The sequence below is a fragment of the Lycium barbarum genome, chromosome 3 (genome assembly GCF_019175385.1).
Source record: "Lycium barbarum isolate Lr01 chromosome 3, ASM1917538v2, whole genome shotgun sequence".
Lineage (NCBI taxonomy): Eukaryota > Viridiplantae > Streptophyta > Magnoliopsida > Solanales > Solanaceae > Lycium > Lycium barbarum.
The window spans coordinates 127,343,688-127,368,646 of NC_083339.1; the positions used below are offsets into that span (position 1 = coordinate 127,343,688).

At 37.5% G+C, this 24,959-nt stretch overlaps 1 protein-coding gene across 7 annotated transcripts in view; it reads right to left on the bottom strand.

Moving 5' to 3' along the window:
- LOC132632366 (probable cyclic nucleotide-gated ion channel 20, chloroplastic) overlaps nucleotides 1-22,986 on the bottom strand; it is a 33,788-nt gene extending 10,802 nt beyond the window's left edge. For 2 of the 7 annotated variants that reach the window (XM_060348276.1, XM_060348273.1), the window contains exons 1-7: nucleotides 22,769-22,986; nucleotides 20,048-20,567; nucleotides 18,516-18,707; nucleotides 1,510-1,608; nucleotides 618-755; nucleotides 213-313; nucleotides 65-104 (exon numbers count right to left, since the gene is read on the bottom strand). In XM_060348276.1, coding sequence (XP_060204259.1) covers nucleotides 65-104; nucleotides 213-313; nucleotides 618-755; nucleotides 1,510-1,608; nucleotides 18,516-18,707; nucleotides 20,048-20,551 — 1,074 coding nt within the window. In that variant the 5' untranslated portion in view covers nucleotides 20,552-20,567; nucleotides 22,769-22,986. Of the gene's footprint in view, nucleotides 1-64; nucleotides 314-617; nucleotides 756-1,509; nucleotides 1,609-18,515; nucleotides 18,708-20,022; nucleotides 20,580-22,768 lie in introns of those variants that run through there. The other 5 variants (XM_060348275.1, XM_060348271.1, XM_060348272.1 and 2 more) reach the window with 5 other exon arrangements.
- Nucleotides 22,987-24,959: the final 1,973 nt, after the last annotated feature.

Below are 24,959 nucleotides of genomic sequence, written 5' to 3' on the forward strand. Positions count from 1 at the left end.
AAAGAAAAGACGTAGTTAATTGAAGTAAGAATAGAACTAAGTACTGTGAAGAACAAGTTTTCACCTGTAAACCAAAAAGATACCAGCATGATCCCACCACATGGCTTGATAAAACAAAAGTGAGAAGATTTGTGAAAAAAATTGTCCATGCTGACTCAAATATAAAACCACTTGGAGACTGGCCAGCTAGCAAAGGCAAAAACCTGCACAACCTAGTAATGTACTGGAGTAGTATAGCTGCCCTCCATAGAATCTCCGCGAAATTTGCCCCAGATGATGCAATAGCCTTGGGAAAAATCAACAGCATGATGATCTGCACATAGTGTGTATATTAATTATGCCTCAAAACCAACAAGAAAAAAGGCACCAAGGGAATTAACTTTACTAACAACTAAACTCCGGTGTTCAGGTTGGCTACAATAAAACCAAAAGATAGTTTTCCTATTACGATCTGTTAAAAAGTGGGTGTCATTACGTTCATGGTGTACACAAAGAGATATGCGGGAGAACTAACTTTTCATTACTAATTCTATCAGTATTGAGTCCTACCATATCAAAATTATGGAGTACACAGATATGAAGGTTAGAGAATCAGAAGAGAGGAAAGGCATATTTACCTGAGGAAGTGGTAATATGATAAAGAAGTCAATAGCAAAGTATCCCAAGAGATAGTTTATAGCGATCTTTTTAGGGTGGTCCACCAGGTCACCTGCACCCACCACCCTAGATTCAGGGGCAACATAAGCTAAGCGGAACTGCAAGAAAATTGACATCACATAAGTGCACATTATTCAATTAATAGAAAAGATGAACAAAAAGTGAGTGTCAAACACTTGTCCCTACGCAGGAAAGTGGGAGTAACGAAAGTAAGGTCAACCAGCTTTGTAAATCTATTAACTAGTAAGCATTAAATGGGATGCAAGTGAGTTGTCAATAAATACATTAAGAATAGCTCTAATCTTCATAAGAATAAAAATGTCATTCTAGAAGTATCATTCTGGAAAAATAATATATATTGCAAAATCAACCAAGAAATTAACCAAAAAAGCCAGTTATGCAGACAAGTCATCGGGAAAAAAAGAGGGCCAGATAACATCTCATATGGTGCGTGTTGAGAATATAATTAAGTAAATAAAAGCGTTGAGAATATAATTAAGTAAATAAAAGTGTGCTCTCTCTAATAGCTTAAGTTTTTAGATGAGATGGTCACACACTTCAACATGGTATCAGAGCCAGAGGTCCTGGGATCGAATCTCACCGCCACCCATGATCAAAAAAAAAAATCACGCGATTGGCCCATGAAAAAAAAAAAAAAGAATCGGGCCCGTACGTGAGGGGGCGTGTTGAGAATATAATTAAGTAAATAAAAGTGTACTCTCTCTAACAACTTAAGCTTTTAGATGAGATGGTCACACGCTTCAACAGTGCGCAAATAATAGTGCACAGGTAAATTGGTGTTGCTAATCAGAGAGAAAAAAGGATTCTGCAGAGAGAAGTGGGAACTGTTACCTGAAGAAGGATGTGCATTAAGTATATGATATCAGTGATGCTCCTCAAAATCACAATAGTTGTTGTCAGGGGCCAATTTAGCACTGTGCATTTGTTCTCCTAGAACCAGAACAAGGAGATTAATCTTTTATGGAGAATTAATTCAATTACAGTCTTGTTTACCATATGTAGAAAAATCTGGCACTATGAAAAACATTCCAATGAGCAAGATAGAATGTAAATTTCCATGTAAATACCTAATAACAACAGACATTTTAGATTCAAGATCCATTGAAAGAAAGGAATGTCTCGTATGAACAAAAATTTGAAGGAGTGAAATGTCTCAAGATCACGACATGCCTACAAAAGCATACGACTTCTGCTTTAACAGTTTAAACTGATATCCTGAAAACATAAAACCTCTGAGAAAGTGGATCTATGTTCTTGATCTCAGAATGGCCTACTCTAGACTGAAATAGATTTTCCGTGGCATGATCTTGTGCAAGTAACAAAATGACAAACCTGTTTTACATAGCTAGTGTCACACCCCTTTTTAACCCGGGAGTTAAAGTAGAGGTACGACATATTGGGGATTCCTATTTTTTTTCGTTTGTTAAGGAGTCGCCACCTAATTATTTATGGTGAATTAGGACACCTGAAATTTATTAAAGTTATGCTTAAAGTTAACTCTGTTTAAGGTCTGCGAAACTTAAGATTCTAGGTAAGGGTTCAATTAGTCTAAAGGGAAGGTATTAGGCATCCTTTAAGACCCATTAACAATGGTTAACCGACCGGACTTATAATTAATTAGGCTAAGAAAGTAGCTATGATATTTCAGAAAAAAAGAAACATGATTTTGCAAGTATGGCTAAAGTTGTAAATAGGCATGTAAGAATACTATTTAAAATAGAACTTGTAGAAAAAATGATAATTTGTATAAAAGAGTATTTTTAATGCTATTTTGAAATACGACTTATAAATGTTGTTAAGATTTTAAACGAAAGTGTAATAATGTTGTTTAAAATAATACTTGTAGAAAACACAATAATTTGTGTAAAAATTTAGTTAAAATAAACTAAAAGAAGCGGAATATGTGATGTTTATATATATTTGGAGAAAAGTGAGCTATACCAACTCACAAATTAAAAGAGTTATTGTAAGATTAATGTTAAATAATTTTTTAAGGTTTCATATAAAGACTAGTAGTTTAAATGTATATGTTACACTGAGGTTGTTTCAACAAGATACGTGTTTCAAGTGTTGGAAAAGAATTGAAGTAAAAAAAAGCTAGCCGTTAAAACTAATTGGCTTTTATTTCGTAGAATGAATTAACGTTAGTGTAAGATTTGTTATGTTTAAAATCTCTAAAATGATAAGCATAAGTTATTATTCCCTTAGCCGAAAGATGTAGTCATGTTATTTTTGAAAATCAATTACTCCAAATAAATGTTATAGATACTATTAACAATTTAGAAAATAGAGTTGAATGTAATTTTTTTTTTTTATGGAATTAACTACCCATAACTAAACTAAAACCCTTAATGTCACTAAAGTCTATCTTAATTAACAAGCATAAATGTTAGTTATACAAAGCAAATAAAATATAATAATAAGAAGGAAGAGAGGAGAAAGTTAAATAGGTCTGGCCCATTTATTTAGGCCTAATTGCTGCAAACTGTTGGCATTATTGGGCTTCGGCCCAATATCCTTCTTTATAATGAAGCTGTAGGCTGTTCTGTTTATTGGGCTTTGGCCCAGATTTGTTTTCTTGTATGACTGCAGATTGGGCTGATATAGGAGGAGGTTTTGTTGGGCCTTTAGCCCAACACCAAATGCGGAGGAATGACGAGTCCGAGGGACTCGTATGCGATGTTCATGCACAAAAAAAGAAAGAAAAGATTAACATACGATCAATAAACAAAGTCAAACATGCAAGATACAATTCAAAGCAAATCAGTGGATTATGTATACGCTCTGTATATTTGGCATATCTTATGTATATTTATACATAATCCATCAAAAAAAAGGGGGGGAAGGAGAAAGAAAGTATTGTGGAGCTTCAGATGCATACGGTCCAATCCTTAGGAAAACAGCAATTATTAAGCTCAAAAACCATGGCGGTGTAAACGGTCAAGAATATAGCAACTCATAGCAGCCACTATGATAACAAAATTGAAACAAACACAATAGCAATATTCCCTCGAATTGCCTCAGAATTCAGCTTAGGCCAGATGCGAATATTGAATTTAACACACTCAAATCATATTACAAAGAAGAAGAAGACATTCTTAAAGTTGATCAACCCATAATTCTTAGGAGAAGCTTTAAAGAAGCATGCCAAACCATCAAATTCCTTTAAATAAAACAACGAGCATAACTGAAGATTCCATTGGGACAGAAGAACAAGCGTGACTCTAAGAAATAATTCATGATGACAAACGACTGTTAAAGCTAAAAATATATGACCCAACACCTTCAATCATAGATAAGAGAGAATACCCCAACATACTCGCATGAAATAGTAATCATGAAGTTCACACTTTATCGGAAAAGAAACTCGAGGCCAAAGCGTAACTAGAAATGAAGATGAAGTGTACTCACTGATTTTAAAGCGACAGAATAATAATTTTAGAATGGCAAACCTTGTTACACATGACAGAAAACCAGGGAAGACAGATTTCAGACCAAACAAGAGGGCTGTTATGAAAACAATACGAAAACAGATTCAACAGATTTCAGCCCAAACGAGAGATTGAAGACACTATGAAAAAACATCAACTTATAAATAGACTGAAACTCCCATTGAAACAAATTCAGACCCAGTGAGAGGGCTGCTGTCGTCAATAACTGCTGAAGCCATATTTCTCACCAGGTCAAGTTCTCGGCAGTATAGGTGTCAACATGTTTTCTAAAACAGTCCAATTAGCAGGCAAGTGGATGCAAAGGTCAGGTGTGATAAAGACATTATAGGAGAGGCATTCAGATATGGTTCCACACCATACTCAAGCATGCAAGATACAAACAAATGAAGGGACCACAGACTAAGGGAGAAGAATTGTCATGCTGAAGGGAACTAGATACAAGCACAGTCAAGCAAATGATAGCAACGAGTTCACAATAAAGTAGCACATTAAATAAATTCAGACTCCTCCTAGGCTCATAGAATTTGAACATGTACACTGAACATAAAAGAGGTTAGGCTCAAGATAGGATTATGAAAAGATAAGCATTTGAGGGAGATCAACTGATTTTGAACACCAAATCATCTCGACTTAATCATCCAAACACGAGCTCATACGAACATCTAAATACTAATAAACTCAGATTAGACTGAATTAAAATGAGACAATAACATATAGATGCTATCCACTGTTAAACTGCGACAACTGAACTACTAAACACCTACATTGACAACAGAATTGGGAAATGACGAAACAGAACAGGGGCCAAACAGAATTCAGAAACCAACATCGACATGTCCTATTATCAGTTCATCATATCCACCCAAACAGATTACATTTATGACGGGTATCTTACTAAAAAAAAAGCAAGAGGGAAACAATGCTGGCCTGTTCTAATCGGGTATGTAATATACCTAGGATATACACACAGTAGTGTGTATATCAGATGTATATCGAATGTATATCTTCTTCTTGTCTTGACAACTCATTGTATATCCTATGTATATCCGATTTTAATAGATGCTACGTCCTGGAAATTCAGTCTCATGATCCCAACCACAGTATATGTCTTTCAAATCCGTCTATTAGCGATTGTTATTCTATCCTAACAGCTCCCAAACGTCAAACGAATAACGCGACGACAACGAAACTACATAATCACTAACATATAGCAGTATAAACCAAAAATCTTGAACAAGCAGAAATTAAAGATCACGAGTGACAATTATATCGAAGTTTACCTGTTTGTGGTGCAGTGAAGTGAGGCGTCGAAGTCGTCGAACCTACACTCTCGTTATGAATAGACTCGAACAGGAGCGAACCTCAAAATCGTTTAAAGAAACTAAAGTTTTCAACCAAACAGATAGAGTAATCGTTGGCTGCTTTCTTGGAATCTCCTATATTCGATGATTAAACTTGGGTTTTGTAGGGAAATTTGGTTCTAGATCCTTCGTTTTTCTATCTTTTGTTCCTAAAAATAAACCATTCCAAAAAATCCCCCCTATCTCTTCCCCAAATTAGGATTATTTATAGTATTGTGATTAGGGTTTAAATGGAAGAGGAAGAGGAGCGGGGGACAGGCGTGGTGGAAGTGCAGAGGGAGCACGTGAGGGAGACAAGGATAAGTGGAGCAGCGAGGGATGGCAGAGAAGAGGTGGGAAGAACGTGGGAGATGGAGGCGAGATGGAGACGAGGAGGAGAGTGAAGGACAGGCGTGGGGGACAAAGAAAGGTGGAGGTGACAGAGATGAAGGTGGAGAGTAACGTGGGAGGGGAGCGTGAGATTGAGCGAGAGAGAGAACGGAGGAACGGCGGAGATGAAGGTGGAGAAGAGAGAGAGAGAAAGGGGTAGGGGTGAAGGAGAGAAAGGAGGAGATGATGATGAAGGAAGCGGAAGGGTTAGGTTTTTTAGGAATTGGGTTGGGTCGGGTCATGTAAATGTAGTGGGCTGATCCGGATATTTTAGAGTAATGGGCTGGTCCGTTTGGGCTGGCCCATTAATTTAAATATGGGTTGAAAAATGTGGGTTGGGTATAAAAATGTGGGTTGTTTATTTAGGTAGGGAAATAATATTGTATTGGTATTTTGGGCCATTAATTTGGCTGAAAATTGTTGATCCTTCCTCCGCTATTTAATTATTCTTGGGCTTCTAATTTAATAACTGGTAAAGATGATAAATAATTAATATGTAAAAAAAAATATATATTTTGCAAAGTGTTGTCTTGTAATTAATTTAACGAGTCCAAACCCGAAAACGAAACGATGACGAACATTTAAAATTTGTGATAAAGTAATGCTCGTAAAAAAATAGCGAAAATAATAGTAGTGAAAATAAAGTATTTAGCTCGTCGATAAATTTAGAAACTCGAGTAAATTAAATAAAAGAGGGACAAAATTGGGTGTCAACAGATGCCCCTCTTCGACCGGAGATGATGTAAGAATCTTCGGGCGAAGAAGTTGACGTAGTAGCCAATTTTGTTTGGACCGACGAATATGAGTTTGTAAAAAAGTACGGTTTAGAAGAATTGACAGAAAATATTATGCGGACCGAAGGAATTATGGAAAATTATGGCCGAATCTCAGTTTCGAGTTGCCTACATATCTCGGGCTGCACGAGAATCAGGCCATGTGTAGTTCGAAAGTTTTGGGGATTCATAATCTTGCGGGGGTTGTAGACAGGTGACGAGAACGTTCAAGAATGAAACATATGCTTATAGCCTCCTAATTATAAATGTGGCACGCAACACACCTTTAAGTAGGACTCTACTAGACACGATGTAAATTTTCAAAAAAATGTCCCAGTGTTGAGTTATGGAGACGCTGGGGGTGTAGAAAGGAATATGAGATTGTAAAAAGAGTAGATTTAGTAGAGTTTTAGCGGAGGATGTGAAAAAGAAATTAACCTATGTATCACGTGTTTGTGGACATAGGCGGAATCGAGTTCGAGAATATATCCGTGACCTTTGCTTGTGAGTTTGGTATTCCTCTTCAGCATGTTTGCCCCAGTTCACTGCGTAAGATAAAGTTCCACGTTGTGTTGCGTCCCTGCAGGTTGTATTTTCTGCCAAAACTGAAATTCATGTCAAAATTAGTAATAGAGTTGAAAGTGTAAAATTGTGAAGAGTGTAAAATGACAGTAAATATGAGCGTGGGAATGAAAGTGAAGCCGTGTGGCTAATGTTGTCTCTGATTGTCTTCAGGGACTTGAATGAATGTGTGAGGCGTATGCCGAGGATGTGATAAATTATCTAGTTGCAGTTGAAGATGATAGTGATAGGGCCTCCGGCTGTCTTCCGGGACTCGATGATAAATGATATCTGCGAAATTTAAGGTAAATTCGTTAAAGTAGGTAAAGTAGATGATGAAATAAAGAAATGAAGTAAGGAGTAAAGTAGGTGTATAGCCGTTTGGCTTATGCAGGTGAGGTCGTGTAGCCATGCGATGTCTCCGGTTGTCTTCGGGGACTTGATGATATGTCTCCGGTTGTCTTCGGAGATTTAATGCAGACTCTTGTACAGTCCGGGGTAAAGTCGTAAAGTGTATGATGTCTCCGGTTGTCTTCGGAGGCTCAATGATAATTCCTGTAAAGTTCAGGGTAAAGTTGTTAAAGTTGGTAAAGTAAATGATAAAGTAGAGGGTAAAGTCGTAGTGTAGCCGTCTGGCTTATGCGTATGAGGCCGTGTGGCCATGCGATGTCTCCGGTTGTCTTCGAAGACTTGATGATATCTCTCCGGTTGTCTTCGGAGATTTGATGCTGATTCCCGTAAAGTCCAGGATAAAGTTGTAAAGTGGATGATGTCTCCGGTTGTCTTCGGAGGCTCAATGATAATTCCTGTAAAGTTCAGGGTAAAGTTGGTAAAGTAAATGATAAAGTAGAGAGTAATGTCAAAATGTAGCCGTATGGCTTATGCATGTGAGGCTGTAGAGCCGAATGATGCCCCCGGTTGTCTTCGGAGACTTGATGATATGACATCTCCAGTTGTCTTCGGAGATTCGATAATGATTCCCGTAAAGTCCAGGGTGAAGTTGTATGATGTCTCCGGTTGTCTTCGGAGATTTTGATGTTGATTCCTGTAGAGTTCAGGGTAAAGTGGTTAAAGTAGGTAAAGTGAATGATAAAGTAATGGATAACGTAGGGGTAAAGTAAAAGTGTAGCCGTTCGGCTGATGATGTTGACGGTATCGCGACAGGCTGAATTAATGACGCGTAATCCTGATTTGATTCGTCTTTAACCTGCAAAACAGGTATATTCGTTAATGAAGTCATAAAGTTGTTCTGATAAAATAAAATTAAAGATAAAGTTAGAAATAAAGCCGTTTGGCTTTTGAGGCGAGGCCATATTGAGCCAGATGATGCTTTTTGGTTGTGATAGACTTGACTTTTGATCTCGCGGTCTCTTGATTCCTGCACTCAAAGAAAAATTCTTAGTTTGGGAGGGGGAAGTTGATTCGTGTTGGCTCGGAGCTTGACGCTGTTGGCGTTCCATTCGTCTTGTTTGTTTGGATCTCGTGATCTCCGTTCAAACCTCGGTAGGTGAACAATAGTGAAATAATTGCACGAAAGTATTTGATTTGAAAGGTAGGTATGTAAGTATATGTATATAAAAATGTAACTATATGTATATAGGTTGTGAAATATGTATATGTAAATGTATGTATGTAAGGAAAGATATATATATGTAAACGTATACATATATAAGTTGTAAAATATTCTGCCAACTTTAGATTGTGACGCTTCTAAAGTAATTGGTCTATAATACTTCCTGTCTGATAGCCTAAATCTTGTCGATGTCCAACCGTTCTTTCGTCTATATCTTTTCCAAAATATGCCCCAGTTTTGGGTTCAGAAGAATATGCTAAATTTATGTTGTGGTGTGACCGAACCTTATATAGGTTGCCTACGTATCCGCCAAGGAATCAGGTCAGAACGTAGTTCGTAAAATACATAAAGTGGTCTGAGTTTTCTAATAAAGGGACCGAACCCGATGTGGATTGCCTACGTATCCCACCAAGGGAATCAGGTCGGCGTAGTTCTGCTATATAAGTGGTAAAAGATTTTGTTGGATTTTATCTAGGTGTGACGGATCTGTATGTTAATAGTCTATGAATCCCGCCGAGGGAATCAAGCTCTGTGTGGTTTTCTTTGTGTAAGGACTTTGGATTTTCTGTTATAGCGTAACCGAACCTTATGTGGGCTGCCTACGTATCCCCCATGGGAATCAGGTCAGCGTAGTTCGTACGGATAAGATTTTTTGGTTTTTTTTTTTTTTTTTTTTTTTTTTTTTTTTTGTTGTAAAGCAACCGAACCCTTTGTGGGCTGCCTACGTATCCCACCAAAGGAATCAGGTCAGCGTAGTTCGTATGCATGCCAATGGGAAAAATTCTAACCTAGTATGACCGAGTCCCTATGTGGGCTGCCTACGTATCCACCGAGGAATCAGGTCAAGCGTAGTTCGCACTGGTTGTTAAAGGAAAGGTTGCAAACTAATGTCGTCGTTTGATCTCTTTTTGGATTGCTAGCTTTCAGGCTTATGTTATCACCTATCGGCTATTTCAATTCTTTTGAGTGGAATCTTGTCTTGTCCCCTAGTTTGTTTGTCACTCTCTCAGGATGTATGTTGTCTATTCGTACATTTTATGTCACAATCGTAGAGTTGACAGTTTTGATAAATAAAGTAGAAAATAGATGGTTAAGGAAAATCAGAAATGCATTCATAGTTTTGCAATTCAAGCTTCCACAAGGTGAAGCAAAACAAACAAAATTTTGAGCATGATTCGAGACTTTAAAAATAAAAGTTCACTACATGTTCAGTCTACCAAGACTTCTGGCAAATCAGGGACGGAGTACAAGTTCGATTCTTCAGAGTTTCCCCTGGCTCGGCACTTCGTGTGATAGGTGTCTCGATGCTGTGAGTAGCTTGTAGCAGTAACCTCCACGTGTGTTTGTCTTCGGATTGTTCACGGGAACGACAAAGGTTGATGATATGACCCCTTCCGCACTGGACTCCTTCAAATCTTGGCACCTCCGTGAGCAGGCAAAGGATTGTTGACCACATTGGGCTTAGCTTCGGCGAGCTGGATTACTCCTTCCTTAATCAGGGCTTCGATTTTGTTTTTAAGCCCATAGCAATCTTCAGTGGCGTGCCCAGCAACTCCAGAATGGTATGCACAGCGTTTGGAACCATCAAACCATTTCGGGATAGGCTCGGGAATTCTTCCCTCAATCGGTTGTATTATGCCTGCTGCTTTCATTCTTTCGAACAATTGAGCCAAGGGTTCAGCGATCTGAGTGTAATTACGAGTGTTTTTTGTGTCAAGGTCTGGACGAGCTCTAGGTGCAGCATACGGTCGATTTTGGTAAGCTGGAGCTTGGTTGGGTTTATACGGACGTGGGTTTTGATGTGGAGGCGCTCGGGGTTGGTAGTAGTTTGCTTGGGTGTTGCAAACGGGGTAAGGAGGTAGTGGAGCTTGGTAGGGTTCAGGGTAGTGGTAAGGGTAGAAAGTTTGTTGTGGGTGGTTAAAGTATGGAATGGCTTGGCTCGGCTCATGTCCTTGAGCGTTCATGACTGCAGCGACATCTTCCTTCTTCTTTTTAATCCCGTTGATAGAACCAGATTGTATAGCTTTGTTCATTGCTTGTAAAGCAATAAGATCCTGAATTTTCCCCGATTTGATTCCTTCTTCCAAGGCTTCTCCCATTCGAACAACTTCTGTGAATTTTTGTCCCATCATACCTATCATTTTCTCGTAAAATATGCCAGCCTGGCATTCAATGAAGGTAGCAGTCATTTCCCTATCATTCATCGGAGGTTGAACCCTGGCTGCTTCTGACCTCCAACGTAACGCATATTCGCGGAACGTCTCAGTTGACTTCCTGGTTAACTTAGTCATGTAAACTCTATCTGGTGTGATATCGGTGTTAAAACTGAACCTGTCCATAAAGTCTTGCGCCATGTCACTCCAACCACGCCATTTACGGACATCCTGTTGTGTATACCAAGTAAGTGCTTCGCCAGATAAGCTTCTTATGAAGAGCTTCATCCTTATGCTCTGGTCTCTGCCCACTCCAACCAGTTTGTCACAATAAGCCCTTAAGTGTGTATGAGGGTCGCCTGTTCCATTGAATGTATCAAATTTTGGCGGTTTGTAGCCTACGGGTAAATCGACGTCAGGTTGGACACAGAGATCCTCATATTCTACACTCTTAGTTCCTCTAGCGACTTGAAGGTTCCTCATTGCTTCTTTGAGACTGTGGATTTCTTTTAGCAGTATGTTATCTGCCCCTGCCTTTGCATCCCTTTCCATTTCTTCGTATTGATCTACCTCGGGTTGGAACCTGACCGTTACTGGATTGGTAAAGGCTTGTGTTTCTGTGGCGTATACTGGAGGAACATATTGTGCATTAGGGGTGGCAAAGTGTGCCCCGTGTATATGCTGGGTTGGATAAGTTTGGACGATGGGGGTGTTTTGGACAAGAGGTGGTGTGTTGTAATTGGTGTTTATAGGTGGTTGATTCGGTGGGTTTAGAGGAGTAGTTATAGGTGGTGGGTTAGTGTTGGTGGATAAAGGAATGTAAGGAGTATGACCTAGTGATTGATTTGGTGGGTTGACGGGTGGCGGATTAGGAGTAGCATAAGCAGTGTAGATGGGTGGTTGACTTTGTGGAGGAGTATAGTTAGTGTAAGTGGGTGGTTGACTTTGCGGAGAAGTATAGGCGGATGATGGATTTTGTGGATTTGCGGGGGTGATCGGAGGTAAGTTGTTGTTGGTAGGTGCATTGTTTTGGGGAGGAAAATGCTCAGCAACTGGGGATTCGAGTGATGGGAAACGAGGTGGTTCTGGTGCGGTATTGCTAGGTTCAGAAGGTGAATTTTGGAGTGTGATGGATAAATTGGTCAAGTCCCTAACCCGATTTAGTTCTCCACGTAGATTCTCAATTTCTTGAGTCAGGCGGGCGATATGTTCATCCCGTTGAATAGCAGTTCCATGTTCAGAAGTTTCAGGCGGATCGCTAGCGATCACGAGGTTTTCTACACCAGTTGGAACAGGTGCGGCCGGATCAGACATAGTAATTTCATTTCCTTGGACAGCCCAACTACGTTCAGGTAACGATGACGTCTTTGACCTCGTGATGTAAGGATGGTCGGCCATCGAGCGTCAACACGAATCAACTCTCTGTTCGGGAATAAGATAAAATAGACATACAGTATAAACGATGTTAATCTCATGAACATATCTAGGTAAAGTCATTATCACGTAAAGTCAAGTAAGTCATGTAGCAAATAATTCATCAAATAGAGTCAAACAAGTTGTCAAACAAGCATATCAAGCAACAACGTGTCCTAACATGCATGTGACCTCTTTGTGCCAGAGGTAGGCCTAGCGTTTGTTTGAAGGGTAAAGTGTGCCATAATATGTCATCCCGTTGCTTTTAATTAATTAGACAAATTCTATTTCTCAAAAAATAAAGTAAAAAATAATATAACATTTATTACACGTCAAATGAATACAACGTAAAGTGTTTCCTAATCTAAATAAAATTTCCTAATTTCTAAATTTCAGCTCCGTTTTGCGATGTCCTTGATCTTCGTCATTTGTTGCACTCCGATGCAAATGCATACCTGTCATAGAAATGTTAATCATTCCCTCCTTCCTAAAGTTTAATTAATTAGAGCAAGTAGTCAATATTTAGGCACAGTTATCCTTCAAACATGCACATAAAGTATGATTGGTGTCACTCGGGGTCGTGAACCCGCTTGGACGTTTGGGTAAAGTCGTCTAATGGGTTTAATACACCAAGGGCATTAAACCTCCTAGGATATGAAATGTATGCTCTTAAATAAAGGTGTTGGTTTAGCTCTATCCTAGGTTGACTAGGAGTGGGTTTACTAGACGCAAGGTTCCCGAGTGGACTACTCGAGTGAGAAGGCTACGCGGTCACCGTTATTCGGACACCCCCGCGCACGCGCCAACTCTCCTAAGATTTGGATTCTACGAAGAAATTTGCGGGTGCGCTAAGCACACCTCGCGTGTACGTGTGATAGTGTGAGATTTCCAAAAGTGGAGGAAATATGAACGGAATGACAATTTATCGAAGCAGTAACACATAAACAGTTTATATCAAAACAAACAGTTTATATCAAACAAATAATTAATAGCATGTAAAAAATAGTTAACAAATAAATAAAGTGATTCCAAATAAACACACAAAGCCTATTTAAACTAAGTCTGTTATGGTTAGAACCTAATTGATTCCCCAGCGGAGTCGCCAAGCTGTCACACCCCTTTTTAACCCGGGAGTTAAAGTAGAGGTACGACATATTGGGGATTCCTATTTTTTTTTCGTTTGTTAAGGAGTCGCCACCTAATTATTTATGGTGAATTAGGACACCTGAAATTTATTAAAGTTATGCTTAAAGTTAACTCTGTTTAAGGTCTGCGAAACTTAAGATTCTAGGTAAGGGTTCAATTAGTCTAAAGGGAAGGTATTAGGCATCCTTTAAGACCCATTAACAATGGTTAACCGACCGGACTTATAATTAATTAGGCTAAGAAAGTAGCTATGATATTTCAGAAAAAAAGAAACATGATTTTGCAAGTATGGCTAAAGTTGTAAATAGGCATGTAAGAATACTATTTAAAATAGAACTTGTAGAAAAAATGATAATTTGTATAAAAGAGTATTTTTAATGCTATTTTGAAATACGACTTATAAATGTTGTTAAGATTTTAAACGAAAGTGTAATAATGTTGTTTAAAATAATACTTGTAGAAAACACAATAATTTGTGTAAAAATTTAGTTAAAATAAACTAAAAGAAGCGGAATATGTGATGTTTATATATATTTGGAGAAAAGTGAGCTATACCAACTCACAAATTAAAAGAGTTATTGTAAGATTAATGTTAAATAATTTTTTAAGGTTTCATATAAAGACTAGTAGTTTAAATGTATATGTTACACTGAGGTTGTTTCAACAAGATACGTGTTTCAAGTGTTGGAAAAGAATTGAAGTAAAAAAAAGCTAGCCGTTAAAACTAATTGGCTTTTATTTCGTAGAATGAATTAACGTTAGTGTAAGATTTGTTATGTTTAAAATCTCTAAAATGATAAGCATAAGTTATTATTCCCTTAGCCGAAAGATGTAGTCATGTTATTTTTGAAAATCAATTACTCCAAATAAATGTTATAGATACTATTAACAATTTAGAAAATAGAGTTGAATGTAATTTTTTTTTTTTATGGAATTAACTACCCATAACTAAACTAAAACCCTTAATGTCACTAAAGTCTATCTTAATTAACAAGCATAAATGTTAGTTATACAAAGCAAATAAAATATAATAATAAGAAGGAAGAGAGGAGAAAGTTAAATAGGTCTGGCCCATTTATTTAGGCCTAATTGCTGCAAACTGTTGGCATTATTGGGCTTCGGCCCAATATCCTTCTTTATAATGAAGCTGTAGGCTGTTCTGTTTATTGGGCTTTGGCCCAGATTTGTTTTCTTGTATGACTGCAGATTGGGCTGATATAGGAGGAGGTTTTGTTGGGCCTTTAGCCCAACACCAAATGCGGAGGAATGACGAGTCCGAGGGACTCGTATGCGATGTTCATGCACAAAAAAAGAAAGAAAAGATTAACATACGATCAATAAACAAAGTCAAACATGCAAGATACAATTCAAAGCAAATCAGTGGATTATGTATACGCTCTGTATATTTGGCATATCTTATGTATATTTATACATAATCCATCAAAAAAAAGGGGGGGAAGGAGAAAGAAAGTATTGTGGAGCTTCAGATGCATACGGTCCAATCCTTAGGAAAACAGCAATTATTAAGCTCAAAAACCATGGCGGTGTAAACGGTCAAGAATATAGCAACTCATAGTAGCCACTATGATAACAAAATTGAAACAAACACAATAGCAATATTCCCTCGAATTGCCTCAGAATTCAGCTTAGGCCAGATGCGAATATTGAATTTAACACACTCAAATCATATTACAAAGAAGAAGAAGACATTCTTAAAGTTGATCAACCCATAATTCTTAGGAGAAGCTTTAAAGAAGCATGCCAAACCATCAAATTCCTTTAAATAAAACAACGAGCATAACTGAAGATTCCATTGGGACAGAAGAACAAGCGTGACTCTAAGAAATAATTCATGATGACAAACGACTGTTAAAGCTAAAAATATATGACCCAACACCTTCAATCATAGATAAGAGAGAATACCCCAACATACTCGCATGAAATAGTAATCATGAAGTTCACACTTTATCGGAAAAGAAACTCGAGGCCAAAGCGTAACTAGAAATGAAGATGAAGTGTACTCACTGATTTTAAAGCGACAGAATAATAATTTTAGAATGGCAAACCTTGTTACACATGACAGAAAACCAGGGAAGACAGATTTCAGACCAAACAAGAGGGCTGTTATGAAAACAATACGAAAACAGATTCAACAGATTTCAGCCCAAACGAGAGATTGAAGACACTATGAAAAAACATCAACTTATAAATAGACTGAAACTCCCATTGAAACAAATTCAGACCCAGTGAGAGGGCTGCTGTCGTCAATAACTGCTGAAGCCATATTTCTCACCAGGTCAAGTTCTCGGCAGTATAGGTGTCAACATGTTTTCTAAAACAGTCCAATTAGCAGGCAAGTGGATGCAAAGGTCAGGTGTGATAAAGACATTATAGGAGAGGCATTCAGATATGGTTCCACACCATACTCAAGCATGCAAGATACAAACAAATGAAGGGACCACAGACTAAGGGAGAAGAATTGTCATGCTGAAGGGAACTAGATACAAGCACAGTCAAGCAAATGATAGCAACGAGTTCACAATAAAGTAGCACATTAAATAAATTCAGACTCCTCCTAGGCTCATAGAATTTGAACATGTACACTGAACATAAAAGAGGTTAGGCTCAAGATAGGATTATGAAAAGATAAGCATTTGAGGGAGATCAACTGATTTTGAACACCAAATCATCTCGACTTAATCATCCAAACACGAGCTCATACGAACATCTAAATACTAATAAACTCAGATTAGACTGAATTAAAATGAGACAATAACATATAGATGCTATCCACTGTTAAACTGCGACAACTGAACTACTAAACACCTACATTGACAACAGAATTGGGAAATGACGAAACAGAACAGGGGCCAAACAGAATTCAGAAACCAACATCGACATGTCCTATTATCAGTTCATCATATCCACCCAAACAGATTACATTTATGACGGGTATCTTACTAAAAAAAAGCAAGAGGGAAACAATGCTGGCCTGTTCTAATCGGGTATGTAATATACCTAGGATATACACACAGTAGTGTGTATATCAGATGTATATCGAATGTATATCTTCTTCTTGTCTTGACAACTCATTGTATATCCTATGTATATCCGATTTTAATAGATGCTACGTCCTGGAAATTCAGTCTCATGATCCCAACCACAGTATATGTCTTTCAAATCCGTCTATTAGCGATTGTTATTCTATCCTAACAGCTCCCAAACGTCAAACGAATAACGCGACGACAACGAAACTACATAATCACTAACATATAGCAGTATAAACCAAAAATCTTGAACAAGCAGAAATTAAAGATCACGAGTGACAATTATATCGAAGTTTACCTGTTTGTGGTGCAGTGAAGTGAGGCGTCGAAGTCGTCGAACCTACACTCTCGTTATGAATAGACTCGAACAGGAGCGAACCTCAAAATCGTTTAAAGAAACTAAAGTTTTCAACCAAACAGATAGAGTAATCGTTGGCTGCTTTCTTGGAATCTCCTATATTCGATGATTAAACTTGGGTTTTGTAGGGAAATTTGGTTCTAGATCCTTCGTTTTTCTATCTTTTGTTCCTAAAAATAAACCATTCCAAAAAATCCCCCCTATCTCTTCCCCAAATTAGGATTATTTATAGTATTGTGATTAGGGTTTAAATGGAAGAGGAAGAGGAGCGGGGGACAGGCGTGGTGGAAGTGCAGAGGGAGCACGTGAGGGAGACAAGGATAAGTGGAGCAGCGAGGGATGGCAGAGAAGAGGTGGGAAGAACGTGGGAGATGGAGGCGAGATGGAGACGAGGAGGAGAGTGAAGGACAGGCGTGGGGGACAAAGAAAGGTGGAGGTGACAGAGATGAAGGTGGAGAGTAACGTGGGAGGGGAGCGTGAGATTGAGCGAGAGAGAGAACGGAGGAACGGCGGAGATGAAGGTGGAGAAGAGAGAGAGAGAAAGGGGTAGGGGTGAAGGAGAGAAAGGAGGAGATGATGATGAAGGAAGCGGAAGGGTTAGGTTTTTTAGGAATTGGGTTGGGTCGGGTCATGTAAATGTAGTGGGCTGATCCGGATATTTTAGAGTAATGGGCTGGTCCGTTTGGGCTGGCCCATTAATTTAAATATGGGTTGAAAAATGTGGGTTGGGTATAAAAATGTGGGTTGTTTATTTAGGTAGGGAAATAATATTGTATTGGTATTTTGGGCCATTAATTTGGCTGAAAATTGTTGATCCTTCCTCCGCTATTTAATTATTCTTGGGCTTCTAATTTAATAACTGGTAAAGATGATAAATAATTAATATGTAAAAAAAAAAATATATTTTGCAAAGTGTTGTCTTGTAATTAATTTAACGAGTCCAAACCCGAAAACGAAACGATGACGAACATTTAAAATTTGTGATAAAGTAATGCTCGTAAAAAAATAGCGAAAATAATAGTAGTGAAAATAAAGTATTTAGCTCGTCGATAAATTTAGAAACTCGAGTAAATTAAATAAAAGAGGGACAAAATTGGGTGTCAACAGCTAGTCAATACTACATTTATTTCAGTGCAAATCTTTTGTAGTCTTTTATAATTGATTGGTCGCCTGTGTCCTCCTGGGAAGGGGGGTATTGATATTTAGCATGAAAGTTGTGTTCTTTATTATGCATGCCAATTATGGAGCGATCATTTTACACATTTGTGTATGCCGTGTCATGCTCAAAAAATTCAGAAGGACAAATACTTTCATTATGTTAAATCAGTTCTGGTTATGCAAAAGCTATCATCTCTCCACCTATTCACTTCCTACTGAGAGAAATGAATTTGCAAATCTTACATAGTACTGAAACTTAGTGGGTGAGAGACAGAATGACGATTCATTTTTCTTCTTAACCAGATAAAAAGCATGCCAAATAATGTGCACTTTCAAAGTATACTGCGTGTACCTAGGTCTAAGTAGCACGAGCTAAGTGCAGCTAATCATACATATTTATGTATGCCTTATCGTACATAACCAAATTATAGAAAGGAAACTAATTTCACTATAATAGAACTATAAAAGAATACCTGTTGGACATAAAGCAAAAAGAAGAATAAGGGATCTATAAACACTGCACATAGGAATGAGATTACAAAAAACTTGTTCCACTTCTGGACAATCTTCGTATGAGGATTCATGACACCAGGAATATATGGATGCAAGAAAGAACAAGTTCTCTTAGCCCATCCTTTTGCATCTCCATACATCACATTACGGAACTGTAGATAAGCACAACAAGAGCAAAAAACACGATAATTTAGACAGCTTAACATCCAATGAATTCTTTGGATTCATAGGAAATGAAATAATGTATCTAAGAGCAACACCTGAAGTACCTCGAACAAAGAAAATTCAGAAAAGGCCACAAGAAAAAGAGAAAGAACCTCCAGAAAAGGATATAACGCCTTTTTCAGCGTTCAACGTGCACAGGCCCATGAAGTTCTTAAGCTTAACATTTGTATCAATTTACTACTCTATTCCTCTCTTTTATTTTATTTTCAGGAAATGACCATCTGCACACATTGAGGAGGCAATCATTCCAACTCAAGACTCATCATAACTGTAGAAGTGTAATTGGGAGAAGCTTTAGACCACTTTTTGGACAATAGATCTTATGCTTCAGTATACTTATTCATCTATATCTAAATAGACTTCACAATCCCTTTTCACTCTTATAAATCTTCCAGAGTCATTGCAGGAAGTTTCTAGAACGTCTTCCATTTCTATTTTCAACATTTGCACTAGGCCAAAAAAAGACTACAATTAGCACAAGCAAAGACAAATGGGTAAAAGGTGGGGGATTTTAGAACTGGAAAAGTCAGCTATACCATATAATAATCCTTGTTATCTGTTAATATCTGTGAATCACATACATATAGTTTATCTACCATTGACATAAGAGGCACCATATACTCGTAAGGGAGTACTTTCAGTAAATATACAGGCACACAAGGATGATAGGTGAGACAAATATACTTTCAATTGAACTAGCAAAAATTTTAAGCTGAATGCAAAATAAGATTTTATTTGAGACATGGACAAGGTCATTCTTTTTTGGGTCATTCTTTTTTTTTTTTTTTTTTTTCTCCTCTTCTTTTGAACTGGTAAAGTAGTAATTCTATTAAAAACAGGAAACTGTCGCTAAGTTGGTGCCAGGGAATTACAGTGTGACATGGACAAGGTCATTCTAATAATGGATATTGGAACTGGAAACCACAAAGCTCTCATAATTGCCAAAACCATAATTGAAGATAACACCAAAGTTTGAGCATTATGGATTCATCAGTATATCATCAACTTGAATGCACAACTAGGGGAAGTTGATTGGCCACGCACAGTAGTTTACCAAAGAATGAGAGCCCATAAAAAAAAAGTAGAAACTCCCTATGTGGTCAAAGCTGAAATTCTGGCTATGTGAGATGAGTGGACCACAAACAAACAAAATGCATATTTTGAAAATAGTCTTCATGGTAGATAAAGCTAGAATCGGGATTCTGAAAAATCACATCATAGCACATAGCTAGGAAGACATACATTTAACTTGAGAAAAGTGCAATACCCTGTGATCAAATATATCTGAAGACTTTGAATTTCTTTGCCGTGCTTTCAAAGGGTAATAGGTTGGACATGTTGTGCAGTAGGGATCACTGCACATACCCAGTTGTCCAGACTTCAACAGATGTTCATTTTTTCCAGTGTAGTCATTATTACGCCAACCATTTCGTTCTGTATTGCTAATTGAAGGATAATTTTCTGTTGTAGGCAGAGTTGGTTTATGCACTACTGCAGCGGGAGCGGGCGGAAAGCTATTCTCAGGCTCGCGACCAATATATAATGGGCCACTCATCTGAACCAGCGAAGTTTGCCTCTCACTTCTCAAAGGACCGGTATAGCCTACAAAACTACTATCATTTTCAAACGAATTGATAGAGCCCATTGGCATTGACAGGGATGCACTCCTTGTCCTGTACACAAAACGCCGATTTTGAAAGCCATCATTTTCATCAGACTGTGGATATGATGGTGATAACATTGGCAAGTCATCTTTTTCAAAAGTGCCCATCACTCAGATACTCAACCTGCAAGAGGAACTGAACAGCATTTAAATGAAGAAAAGCTTTTGCTGCCAAGCTTGAAGGTTTAAGGAAAAAAGGTGCAAAATGACTTCACAAGTCTTTGTCAACCGAAACTACAAAATCTGACAAAGAAATGAAAGTTAAACGAGTACCCAAAACAAATTTCTAAAGTAATCTGGATTACCTAATGCAACTTAGTAAAGCAAATAGCAAATTCCCGAGACTGCAGGAAGAAACTGCAAAAACTAACACCCAAAGTGAACCAAAGTTTTCAGACAAAAACATAGTGAGAACTGAATGTGAAGTGACACTACGTGAAGGTGCATCTCATCTCCTGAGATATTCTTTTGTTCAAATACTTCCATGTTGCTGGGAACCCATTACAATGCATTAAAAAGTTTGATTTCCCTTTAAAAAGAGCTTATATCAAGAGAAAACCATAAATTAGATTCATTATGAAACAGATTAATGTTCTCCTTAGCCCCTATGATTATGAAATAGATTTCTGTTAGATTCATATTCACATAGACATAGGTATGAAATCATTTAATTTCAGGGTGCATGTAGATATACAACCACACCAACTACTATGCGTCAGTCCCAAACAAGTTGATGTTGGCTCCATGAATCCTCACTTCTTCGTTTAAGCTCATTTCATATCATCATCATACTATATAAAAGGGATAAGGCATAAGAATCCACCTGAACTACCCCAAAATTTCCAGTTACACACCTAGATTATGCGAGGGTCCTATTACCCCCTGGAACTTAGTTTTTCCGTATTATTTACACCCCTAAACTATGCGAGGTCCTATTAGCCCCCTGAACTTAATTTTGCCTTATTATTTACACCCCTGAATTATTTTGGTGCAGTTTTTGCAGCTGTCTAAAGTGCAGTGTTTGGTGGAGTTTTGGTCCAGCTTTTGGTGGATTTTTGGTCTAGTTTTGGCTGCTGTTTTGGTGCAATTTTTGCTGCAATTTTGGTCCAGTTTTGATCCAATAGCGTGAACAAGAACAACAACTTGCAAGTTTTATACACCAGATAAATGAAGGAAACCTGTGCAAGATAACAACTTTACAAGTATCCCAACTTCATAAATGAAGCAAAACATAAGCAATATATCGAGAATAATTTTATAGATATCAAAACGAGTGATGCAGCTTCATAGATGCAAAAATCAGTGCAAAAGAATTGTGCATTAACATCATCTTAATACACAACAGGTTAACAAAAACCAGTACAATCCTGACAATTAAGTTCATACGGATAATAGGACCATCACATAGTTCGGGGGGGGGGGGGGGGGGGGGGGGGGGGTAATGAGACCCTCCATATTTTAGGGATGTAAATAATATGGAAATACTAAGTTCAGGGGGAAATAGGACCGTCGCATAGTTTAGGTGTGTACGGGTTCTTATGCCTAAATAAAATACAAGTGAAAATAAGTTAAATATAATAATAATAATAATAATAATAATAATATTATTATTAAAAGTTCTCTAACAAGTCTAAAACCTATTCTCAACTAGTACTAGTAGATATCACCTATATAGATCTTTTTCTTCCATTGAGCCCTATCTTTGGCTAAGTTTGCATTGATACCAACTTAACAAGGATTTGTAGGATGTGTTTATGCATATATATATATATATATAAGTTTTGCTGCATAAATGATACCTCAAAAAAAAAAAAATCATGATCAATAACATGCTGCATTGAGGCTAATTTTACATGTCTGGATATGCATGCTGAATAAAATTTTGCTCCTCACTGTGTACTTGCAAAAGTTATGTAACAACAAAAGCAACACTTGATAGAGTCTAACATCATTTGACTTCTTTCAACAAAAAAATACATAGTTTACCTATCATATTCCTCCAACCAAAACAATTTGATACTATAAAGGATGCTAAATGGTTTTGAAACTAGTCAATAAAGTTAGAATTTGCTTCTACCATGAAATAATTAGCCTCAATGTAGAATTTTGGATGCATGAACAACAGAGTACACATACTACTCTTGACTAACAGACGGCAAGGTTTTTGTGATCATCCAAAACTAAAACGGTAACCAACTTCAATTTGCATGTTACGAAAACAAAAACAAAAACAAAAAAAAATTAACAAATATGAGAAAACCCACACATTCAACTTAACTTCTAAGTAAAATTTATTCTAAGAAACTCAAAGAAAGAAAGTAAAACCTGATAATTCCAGCAGAATTATGGGTTCAATGGGAAAACTCTGTTACTGGCATTGGTACTATCAGCTTTGAAAAGTCACAGAGAATAGAGTAGCAGAGAAAGAGCAATGGCTAATAATAATATATTGGGTTTAATAAATTACTCTATAGAAAACGAGCCATATATGACAAGGAAATTAAATTAAAAAAAAAAAAAAAAAAAAGACGACTTGAGAAGACTGACTAGTCTCTACTCTTTGCTTTCATACTTTAGGTCGTCTTCAACGACTCGTGGTTATTCACGATAAATACGGTTGGTCTCCCTACCCCACTTACCCCATCCCCACCCACCCCACTTTTTTATTTTTCTTTCTATTAATAGGGAAATTTTCATTATTCTAAAGTTTAATTACCTAAATGAATTCTTAAAAATTCAACAAATTATTAGCTGTTACACCATGTGTTAAGTTGGTCGGTCTTTTTCAACATTAAATTTGTACTTATCTTTGGGCACGTGAATTCATGGACTCTATGCAAAACTAAGATATTTTATATACATATTTTCTAAAATTAATTTAATATTTGTTATAAAAGGCTCAATAGTGCACTTAGTTTAAAGCTTAGTTATTTACGAAGAGGAACAATGATTAATTCCCACTTAATGCCTTTTTTTCCTGGGAAAATACACAAAAACCCCTCCAACGTATACTCGGATTAATTATGACGCACTCAACCTTTACGGGCGACCTATTACCCCCCTGACCTTATTTTTTCTGTATTTTTGTACCATTTTCTGGCTGACGTGGCACAAAAAAAAAATTGATGTCTAGTTGCACAGTAGAGAGTGTTGCACACTCTTCGCCACATTGGTGCCACATCAGTGCCACATCACTGCCACTTTTCCTTTCTTTTTTTCATTTGATTTTTCTTTTATTAATTATATTTACACTAATTAACCATTAAGCCCTTCATTAATTTTGCCTTCTTCATCACTAAACCCTTCTTCTTCTTCTTCTTCATTTCAAGAAATCCATCAACCCATTTTCTTCTTCCATTAACACACACACATTCAACCCATTTTCTTCCTCCATTAACACACACACACATTCAACCCATTTTCTTCCTCCATTAACAACACACATTCAACCCATTTTCTTCCTCCATTAACACACACACACATTTAACCTATTTTCTTCCTCCATTAGAAAATGGGTTGGTTGATTTCTTGAAAAGTTATGTACGATTGATGATGATATTGAATGTGTGTGTGTTAATGGAGGAAGAAAATGGGTTGAATGTGTGTGTATTAATGGACGAAGAAAATGGGTTGAATGTGTGTGTGTTAATGGACGAAGAAAATGGGTTGAATGTGTGTGTGTTAATAGAGGAAGAATATGGGTTGGTTGATTTATTGAAAATAAGTTTTTTATGATTGATGATGAAATTGAATATGTGTGTGTTAATGGAGGAAAATAGGTTGATTGATTTCTTGAAGAAGACGACTTGGCAGTGACGTGGCGCCAATGTGGCGGAGAGTGTGCAACACTCTCCACTGTGCAACTGGGCATCAAATTGTGATCGTGCCACGTCAGCCGTAAAAGGGTACAAAAATACATAAAAAAATAAGGCCAGGACGGTAATAGATCGCCCGCAAAGGTTGGGTGCGTCATAATTAATGCGAGTATACGCTAGGTGGATACTCGGATTTGCATCATAGATTTGCATCTGGATATAACAACAACAAACCCAGTGTAGTTCCACAAGTGGGATCTAAGGAAGATAGAGTGTACGCAAACCTTACCCACACAGACCTTACCCTACCTTGCGAAGATAGAGAAGTTGTTGTTTCCGATAGACCCTCGGTTCAAAGAACAGTGCAAAAGAAGCAGTGGCAATAAGCAGAAACAATAACAAGACATCTATATATAATATAAAGCTAGGCAAAAGAAGAGTGATGTGGTGTTACACCTCGGAAAAAAATTCCCCTTACATGTACTGTGAATAGGACAACGAAGGTCATGACGTATACGGTGTTTTGATGAGTAAGAATTAGTATTTGATGATCCTAAACGAGAATTTAAAAGCATGGGAGATAAGGAGAGATAGTTGCTAAGAAAAGCGAACCATATGTGGTGTATCGGGTAAGAATAACGAGCAACGATTTTGTGATGGCATAATGATGTCTTAGAGAAGTGTAATAATGCCCTTTAGGT